We start from the raw sequence: 10,146 nt of genomic DNA on the forward strand, positions 1-10,146 counted from the left end.
GGCTTGTTATCAGGCCTTTGCCAAACATGATGGCATGCTGAAGAGATCAAACCATTTGATTCAGCTGTGTTGGAGTAGGGATGCATCTAAAAGCTGCAGGATAGTAGCTCTCGAGGACTGGGATTGGGCAGGCCTGGTTTACACCTACAGGCCAGTGGACACTCTTTCAATGATGAGGATGTACACATCCTGGACAGGGAGGAACGCTAGTTTGAGCGCGGAGTCAAAGAGGCCATTTACGTGAAAAGGAAAAGACCATCACTGAATCAAGGAGGGGGCCTAAGGGTACATCTCTCGCCATCTGACAATGCTGTGATTGCAGCCATTCCCCAACTCTCTGGCCATTGATCAGTGGGTTTTAGTCAGTGGCTGTTGATCAATGGTCATGAGAATTTGCATCGTTATGATTAAGAAACTGACCTCCCAGCCCATTGTTCATTCAGGGGGCTGGTTTCAGTCATCATGCAAATGTACTGTTTATAAGATCGGGGAAACCTGCAGTCAGCTGAGACTGAAGAAGTCACTTGGATGAGTGATGAAACGTTTGTCCCACAAAACGCTACGTCCAGATGAACAGAATCAACTTTTGGAGATGCTAACTAAAATGCTCATTCATAACGAAGAAAGCTTTGTAACTATCCCCATAGGAAGGCGAGTCTTGGAGGGGAGTAGAGGTCCGGGTGAGGCTTAGCCAGTTCGCGTACACTCACTGTGAAGTGTTGGGCAGGGAGGCAGGCAGGCGTATAGCGCCAAGAACAGAAAACAAACCAGCAATATGAAATTGAGTGGTTACTGACAACAAGATCCAACCCGCAGAGAAGCTGCAGTGGAGACTAGACAGGATCAGCTTGAAAAGAAAGAAAGAGAAAACACTGAAAGAGGATTTACTGAGCTACGACTCTCATTAACGTGGGTTAGCTGACACTCCGGCGAGCAACGTTCAAGAACGCTGGTCTTAAGAGTCGGCCAGCTGATTGCAGGTGCCACAAACGAGGGGGTGTGGTGACTCTGCCCAGTGATGGGTAGACTGGGTAGATGGGTTTACTGTTACCTGTGCTTATGTTGTTTGTTGCTGTAGTTTTCCTACTGTGCTCTTTTCATTTTTCTAGTTTGTTTTTCAGCAGTTGGCGAAGAGGATTTTTAGTGATTTTCTCACTAACCCTCTCCTCCCCTCTTGTTCTTTCTCTCTTCTTCTGTTTACTTTACTCCCAACTTCTCTTTTCTTCTTATTTCTCTTTCCTGTCCCCGAGTCCGTCCGTTCTGATTGTAATAACTTAAAATAAGAATAAATAATAAAGCTTGAATAAACTATGACAATCAAGTGGACCAGTATAGCAAAAGGTCCACTTGTGGAAAAAATGAGAAGAAAAAATAATTAAATGTTGATGTAATTTATTAAAACTGGAAATAAATACTTTATTGCATGTTTTCAATAAAATAAATAGACATTTAATTGTTTATCTATTTATTCATTAATTCCAGTTTCTGTTAATTATTATCATATTTTATTCATTCATTTTTGAACTCCTGGCCCTCTTTTTCTACCTTTTAAAAAAACTTATTTTTTACTTGAGCAAAGAAGTTGAATCTGTACTTCAGCTTTTACTTGAGTATTTTTACTACTGGACTACAGATTGTCTGTACTTTTGCCACCTCCGTTAGTGTCTGTATTATTTGTGGTGGTTTTCAGGAACTAGAAAGTTGCTGTGAAGCTAATGTGGACTCACGTCATGCTACAAGAAACAGCCCCTCTCTTCCTCAGAAAAGATACAGATAAATCGCTTATTTACAGACCAATGGCTGATCAGTGATCTTTGGTGACGCTCTCAGCTGAGATGCAGAAACGAAACCTAACGTTTCCTCGTGGTGCCTTCAAAGACCCCTCCTGAGGTCATGTAAAACAGAAAGCCCAGCCTTCTCGTCGGTACGCTTTCCTCCTGTCTCAAATGTGTGACTCCCGTCTCCTAACATCCTTTATATTTATCGCCATTAAATTCACGAGAGGAGAGGAGAGGAGAGGAGAGGAGAGGAGAGGAGAGACACGAGCAGATGGATTCTCACTTTTACTTGTTTTCAGCGGGGCCCTGAAGGCAGCAGGAGCAGGGGTGTGTGGTTTGTGTAACTGAGGTGAGAGCTTCACAGATCGGTCCACGCACTCTTTGTGTTCAGTCATCACTTTGCTGAGTCTGAGGAGGAGGAGGTCTCTGTTTGCTCCAACATGAGGTCAGTCTGCCAAACCTTTGATAAATAATCGGTCATTTATCACAAAGTGAACCACCTGATGGACTTTAAATCCAGCAGTAGTTTAGTTTACCTGGCGCTCAGGTGCACGCAGAGGGATACAAAGTAACACAGTCCAGGAGTCTGTGAATCAGAGGAAAAAGTGGAGGTTATAAAATTATAAACCTGTTATATAATAATAATAATCTGTGCTGCAGGTATCGATTGTTTTAGTAATCAAATATTCTATCAGTCAAATAAGAAATAAAATAAAATTAATAACCTCCCATACTTGGGTATCAAAATCCACACAATTTAGCCCTGATTGCTCACAACTACCTTGCATGCATGTTCGAGTCCGTGTCCCTGCTTGCCTACTTCAGTGCTTAACTCTTCAACAATATTAATTCCACATCATGAACACTGGTAACTAAAAAAACACGCGCAACTGATGCATCTTGTCAGGGTCCTGGGTTTTTTGATGAAGTGTTTTGAGTTTCCTGTGTTTTTTGTCACTTTGTGTTGTAAGTTATGTCCTCATTGTTGGTCTTTAGTTACTCCCTTAAATCTAGTTTTTTTGTGTTCCATGCCTAGTATTTCCGTCTGTGTATTTTGGTCCTTAGAGTGCTCTGCCTCATGGTTTATATCTCTGTGTTTCTTAGTTGCTCTGTCTCCACGGTGTCAAGTTCACGTCTCAGTGTTGTACTTCCTGTTTTACTTTGAAGGTCTGTCTCATGTGCGTGCATCCTGCTTTGCTTCCTTGTCTCGTCAGTTCTGATTTCTCCCAGCTGTGCCCTCCTTCTGTCTCATTCCCCTCGTTACTTCACAGTGTATTTAAGCCCTGTGTTTCTCTGACTCAGTGTCGCGTCGTCCTCATGCTGTGTGTTACGTGTGTGCCTCACTGTGAAGTTTAGTTTTGTATCCTTTCCTCGAGTCTGAAATAAAGCGGTGCTTTTGAGTTTATTTCCCGTGTCCCCGTGAGTTTGTGTTTGGGTCCTCTCCTGCCTGAACACAGCTGAAACATGACACATCTTACATCAATAACTAGACATTTTAACACTGGCATGTGATCAAATGAATTAAACGTTGTATCACAACATTAGCTGTCCCCCTGTGTTTGTGTCTCACTCCACATCTAAGGTTTCTTCTGGTTCCTCAGTGTGAGATTCAAACCACAGGTCTACTTCACATCACTGCTTTCATTGGTTGATCACACAAACTGAATTTTTATCAAGGAGAGGAGCTGGGAAGTGTGGGTGAACTGGCATGAGAGTTTCTGATTGAGGATGTTTGATCATGTGCTGGTTGTAGTGTGTCAGAGCACTGAGTGAGCCTCGGTTCAGCCAGTCCTGGTTTGATGCTCTCCCTCTGATGCTCCTCACAGCATTTTCTTTGTGACTCTCTTACAGTGAAGATAGCAGCGCTCTGCTCAGCAGGCTGCAGCAGTTGCAGTGTCACTTCACCTGGGATCTGGACCTGGACGTATCCCCGAAAAAACTGATCACCCGAACAGAGATCGACATAGAGTTTCATCAGAGTCCGTATAAAGGAGCAGGTTGCTTCTACAGCCTCTTGGCTTATTTCAGGTACAGTTTCTGTAGCTGTCTGATGAAGGAAAAGCTAAAGTGGATTTATTCTGCTCATTCAAATCTCAACACTTTTATTTCTGTGACTCTGCTACAGAAGAGAAGAGCTAACATTAGCCAGAAGAAAGACAGTTTTTCTCACTGAAGTCCGTCTGACCAAAGAGAAATTTGACTGTCAAAGGAAACAGTGGTCAGCATCAGCAGGATCTATATTTGAATGATAGAGAGATTGTTTTGTTTTCAGGATCAGATCCAACCCTGAGCTGTGTTTCTTCTGCTAATGTTACCTACCAGCAGTGCTCCTGCTGCTAACACAGATGAATTTTATTTTATTTCATGTAACAACATTTTGTCTGGACTAGATATGGCTGGCTCACGTTCAACTCACTTCATAAGTTAACAATATAAATAAACAATCACCAGATTTATGCAGCATAGCAAAGCTACAGCTAGAAGAAAAACGTCAGCTTGCTTTAAGTTTACTTCATTATTTCAACCTTAATACAAACATGTAATATGAAGAGAAACATTATTGGAGTATTGGACTGAAGTTTCTGATTCTTTAAGAATCTTGATATAAATCTGTTTCCTGAAGCTTGTTTGGACTCTTGTTTTTTCTGGTGGAAATGCAGTAATTATCTAACCCTGGAGTCAAGAACCTCAGATAAAAACCTTAATGAATCATCAACAAGTGTTAGTTGAACCCTCAAGTCAGTTTCTTGTCAGGTGTCGTAAACACCAGATGTGGAACAGCTGTTGATGACCTGTTGGTCCTCAGGCATCTTCAGGATAAACGAGAGGAAGCGCTGAAACTTTTAAACCAATCAGAGAAGACCATCAGGGAGAGATACGGTGATGAGAGTGAGAAGCGGCTGATTGTGACGTATGGAGACATGGCCTGGCTGAAATATCACGACGGAGACTTTGCACAGTCACAAAGCTACTGTCAGAGAGTCGAGGACATACTGGTATGTAAACCAATCAGATCAAACATGATGATCACTGCTGTTGAACCTCTGACGCTTCCTTCTCCCTCTGCAGGTGAAGTATCCCACTGGTTCATCAGGAAGTCTCCTCCCAGAGGTGTATGGGGAACAAGGCTGGGCCTATTTCAAGGTGTCGAGATCTTCTATATCAAAAGCCATCGACTGTTTGCATAAAGCACTTGAGGTACAGCCTCATGATGTTGAGTGGAACACCTGCTACGCCGTTGTCCTCTTTTGTGGAGAACAGGTCAGTTTTATGATAAGAATTTTTTATTTATTCATAAGGAACCCCATCAGCTTGAACAATAGTGGTTGCTAATCTTCCTGGGGCCCAAGCCATCAAGTATAATATAATAAAACATTATACAATAAAGATGATTGTAATACAGATGCAAAACATCCACATAATTTGGCTCTTACATCCACAATAATCGTAAAAATATAAGCATTGAGGCACAATACATGTGGAAAACAGGTCACAACATTACCCACTTACAATATTTACAATATTTATTAAAACTATATAAATAGGCTTTTAAATGTTTTGGGTTTTTTAATTATGAATAGTCACTAGTTCTCTAATTGCATAAGGCAGTTTATTCCACTTAAAAGATGCTCTGAATGTAACAGAGTTTTTCAAAAAGTTACTTTTTGCTCCAGGAATCACTAAATTGCTAAAAATGATGTAGCATAATTATGTAGTTTATCTGGATACTGCAGCTGAGCACAGAAGAAATGTGGTGTATTTAACAGTATTGCTTTCTTTACAAATAAAAGTAAGTCATTGTTTAATTTTGCTTTTACTGGAAGGCAAAAAAGTTTATTGTGCTTTTAAAGGATACTGGTATAGTATCAACATCTTAACACTAAGGATGAAGAGTTTATTACCTTATATGGGTATATTCCTCCTCAATTCAATTCAATTCAAATTCTTTATTGTCCCACAGGGGGAAGTTAGTTTAGCAGCAGGATAAAAGTAAACAGAACAATAATATGAAATAATAATGACAATAGTGACAGAAAGTCCAAGGACAGTTATTTGCCATTAAGGAGACAAGATGCAGTGGGGATAAAAGAGACCTGGAGTCTTTTGGTCTTCCTCTGAGGTACTCTAAAACAGCGCCCGGAAGGCAACAACTCAAACTCACTGTGAAGTGGATGGTTCAAACAATTAATAATCGAATGAGCCTTACTCAGCACATTTCTATTGTAAATGGCCAAAAGTCCATCGTGCCAATGCCCTGAAATTTTGCGAGCAGTTTTTACCAGAAGTCCCAACCGATTCTTATTCTTCACCGTCAGGTTACCAAACCAGGCAGCGATACAAAAAGACATCACAGATTCGATAAAACATCTATAAAACAAAGACAACATCTGAGAGGAGACATTAAAAGATCTAATTTTCCTTAAAAAGAAAAGTCTTTGTTGAACTTTTTTAGTAGTGGCATCAGCATGAGATTCAAAACACGGTTTATGGTCAAGTCAATCAGCAGCTTTAATGACAGTAGGTGATGAGCTATAAGAGGACTTCCTAAAATCGAGACAGTACCAAATGATGAGAGTAAACTTTAGGGCTCCTTCAGTGGCCTCAGTTACTTCAGTGTCCGTATATTTTTTAGAAGTTTCAATGACTAATGTTTATTCAAGCAAAAGAAACTGTGGACTAACCAGTTTCTCATCTGCAGTGGGTTTTAGAAAACTTACAGGAAGATGAGGAATCCCAGGCCATCAAACAGCTTCGCTTTGCATTGAAGATCAACCCAAATAACGCTGCTCTGCAGTGCTCGCTGGGCGCAAAGCTGGCAGCCTATAAGAAATACGAAGAGGCTGAGAGTCTGGTGAAGAAAGCACTAGAAAATGATCCTGATAACCCTCATATCATCCGCCACTCAGGAAAATACTTACGTGAGCGGGTAAGTCTGCAACTTTGGTCCTATAAATTCTTACTTCTGCTCACTGGGTCTTTGGCTTAGTAACAGCAGACCAAACAAAAGTTAGGAAATCCGTCTGTAGAGACTCATCCTCAGTTTCTTTTTAAATGTTTTCTTCATAGAAACTATTCTAACATTATTTACAGTATGTCAAGGCACCTGCAGTGTTATACTTAGAAATTAATTCAATGTTAACAACTTGGTGACAGTGGGGAGAAGAGAACGCCAACAGACTCCAACTCTGCTTGACCCGAGGGTAAAGGTACCAGATGATCGAAGTCCAAGATTCTAGTCTGGGAATCTTCCTGGGCCCACCATTCATGCCATTAGCTTCTGTCTATAAATGAAAGCACATTCACCATCCACTTTAAGGCCTCCTCAACCATACAAGCCTTAATAGAGCATCATCAACAACAGCAAGGTCAATAAAGACACTTTATTTAAAGGTTATAAAACCTGTCCTTGACTTTCATATGACTTTCATTTTTGGCTCCTGGGAATTTTTAGAACAACTCTGTGATCTCTGGGGATGCTGGCTGGCTTTAGGCTTTAGCCTTCATTTCCTTTCCTATTTTGTAATCCTGAACAGCTTGGGTGTTTTTGTTCTCCTTAATCCTGATACTGTACTGATTCAGGGACGAGAACAACCAGCCATTAAACCTGAGGTAGACAGTCAACTGTGGCGTCCACTGCTGCAAATTTGTATTAATGTTTTACAGGAAGTTTCATAAATTTCCCATAGTAAGTACAGACACACTGATTACATTTCAAATTTATGAATATCCATCCATCCATTCATCTTCTTCCACTTATTTCAATGTGGAGGAGCAGCGGCTCTACTCTGAGCCCCTTTTGGACGGCCAAGCTCCTCACCCTATCTTAAAGTGAGAGGCCAGCCACCCTTTGGACAAACCCCTTGTATCTGCAATCAGATTTGGTCACTAGTCAAAGTTTGCGACCATAGGTGAGGGTAGAGACGTAGATCAACTGGTAAATAAAGAGCTTCGCTTTTATGCTCTCTCTTCACCACATCTGACCGGTACAGCATCTGCATCACAGCAGCTGCAGGACCAATCCATCTGCCAATCTCCCCTCACTCGTGAACAAGACCCTGAGACACTTCAATTCCTCCACTTGGGGCAGTAATTTGTCCCTGAATCAGAGTGGGAACTCCACCCTTTTCTGGCTGAGGACCACGGCCTCTCATTTAGAGGTGCAGATTCTAATTCCTGCCACTTCACACTTGCCTGCAGACTGCTCCAGTGCAAGTTGGAGGCCAAAACCTGACGAAGCTTATAGAACTTACACTTACAAAAGCAGAGCCGAAATCCTGATCCAGCCCTAACTATATGCTTTAGCAAAAAGGAAAGTTTTAAGCCTAATCTTAATAGTAGAGATAGTGTCTGTCTCCTGATCTAGGAGTCTGGGTTTGTCTGAGTGATTCCATTCGTCTTTTTTCCCCTTTCCCTCCTTTTTTTTCTTTTTTATAGACTTTCATGCATTTATATAAGTTGTTGGTGTGAACAAGAGAGAATTTCCTTACAAATTCATTACCTTTTCAGTGTTTGCATTTATAGCTGTTAAGAGAGTTTGAACCATTCTTCTGTTATTTTTCTTCTTCTATCCTCAAATTGATCTGAATATTTGTATCTGATTAGTGTTTTTAAATCTATTCCAGAATCGACTGGATGAGGCTATTGTTGTGTTTGAGCGAGGACTGAAAAGGGGCGATCAATTATCTTCCTTCAACTACCAGCTGGCTCTGTGCTACAAGCAGAAAATAATTGCTGAGCGTCGCAGGCGCTTCAGCAACAGAGGTACACAGAAATATACTGCATGTTGTCCTTAAATAAACACCACTCAAATCACCCTTTAATGCTCCACAGAAGAGGTGCGTCAGTGGAGGCGTATTTGTATCAGTCACCTTGAAGAATCTGTGAAGAGGAAGAGACCTTTTGTCCTGGCGTGGGCTGAACTGGCACTGCTGTGTGCAGAGGCAGGGGATATGAGCAGGTACCCGTCTAAACAAAGCTGCAGGGTTTCCTTCTTTCTTTCCTCTGGCTGTAGATTCCTCATCATCTCTTTGTTTCTCAGGGCTGAGGAGGCTTTCCAGAAGTGCTTGGAGACGTTACCAGAGGTGGAGGAGGAAAAGGATTGTCAGACTATCCATCAGCGCTGCGGTGACTTTCTTCATTATCACAAAAAAAATGAGGCTCAAGCCATCGCTCACTATACCAAGGTAAGTTTCTAGGTGCCAGACTCTGATTGGTCCTATCTGAAGAAAAAATGAAGGTGACAGGTAGCTGATCCATCAGAGGGCAAATTACACCAAGGTGAGGCAGCTGCATGTACAGTGTTAGACATGCAGCTGCCTCTTAATGTCCCACGTTTCAACCCAAGAAGAACAATGAAAGAAGAAAAACTAACAGGCCTTGTTTGGAGGGTGGAGGTGTCGGGGCAGTAATGTGAAACATGTTACCGCTCACATCCACCACATGACCTTAGTATGGATGGATTTATCTTCACCATAGTCTTCTGCTGTTTTCTCTCTGCAGGGGCTGCTGATACCACAGAAAAAATATAATTGGAGACAGTGTGCTAAGGTGAGCACTAGAGACATAACAAAGGTTACGTGTTATATAAACTCAGTGTTAATACTAACTCATACGATGTGAGCAAAACCTCATATCAAAGCTCCCTTGATGTAAATGATTTGTTCAGTACCACCTACTTGTGCTCCTGAGGACTGTTTTCAACTTACGTTTTGAAAACTACTGGTGACTGTCAGTGGTTCTGTCTTTCACTAGGCCTTGTGAGGAGATGTGGCATCCATCCCACATTGGATGGAACTCCTTTCATTTCAAAAAGTCTGGCCAAATTTATGAAAACCCCCCAAGTCACTATCCAGAGTTGCAGTCATACACACCTCTATAGCTTTTCTCCTTCTGTTGTCCCCCGAAAACTCTTAGAAACATTTTAAGCTGGTAATCAGGCCCCATCTTATCTTAAAGACCTTATAGTACCATACTGTATCACCCCATTAGAGCAATTCAACCTCAGATTGTGGGCTTACCTGTGGTGCCTATACTATTTAAATGTAGGATGGGAGGTAGATCCTTTAGCCTCCATAGTTCAAATTTCAAAATGTCGCTTTTTTTAATTAAAGCATAATGTAATGTTTTCTCCCACTAAAAACGTTACACCCAGATGAACAGAATCTACTTCTTTGGAACATAAATTAATATTTCATTGTTCCTCTATTTTTTTCCTGCAGAAACTGAAGCAGATCGCTGACAGGCGTCTGGCAAAGAATCGGGGTGATGGTGAAGCTCTCGCTCTGCTGGGTCAGGTGGCCAGAGCTGAGGGCGACAGGAGGAGAGCTGCTTTTTTTTATGAGAAAGCTCTGAACTGTGACAAGGACAA

The 10,146-nt window shown here is 41.5% G+C and overlaps 1 protein-coding gene across 1 annotated transcript; it reads left to right on the forward strand.

Annotated features, from left to right (window-relative positions):
• Positions 1-4,520: 4,520 nt before the first annotated feature.
• LOC102205885 (interferon-induced protein with tetratricopeptide repeats 1-like) lies at positions 4,521-10,144 on the forward strand (the record flags this gene model as incomplete). The annotated part of the gene is made up of 8 exons (XM_005753848.2): positions 4,521-4,774; positions 4,848-5,039; positions 6,478-6,705; positions 8,402-8,540; positions 8,610-8,736; positions 8,818-8,962; positions 9,279-9,326; positions 9,998-10,144. Coding segments are annotated over exons 1-8 (1,101 nt in total), but the record flags the coding sequence as incomplete, so codon positions are not given.
• Between the last annotated feature and the right edge of the window lie 2 nt (positions 10,145-10,146).

The sequence above is a fragment of the Pundamilia nyererei genome, unplaced genomic scaffold, assembly GCF_000239375.1.
Source record: "Pundamilia nyererei isolate P.nyererei 1_Seehausen unplaced genomic scaffold, PunNye1.0 scaffold00470, whole genome shotgun sequence".
NCBI lineage: Eukaryota > Metazoa > Chordata > Actinopteri > Cichliformes > Cichlidae > Pundamilia > Pundamilia nyererei.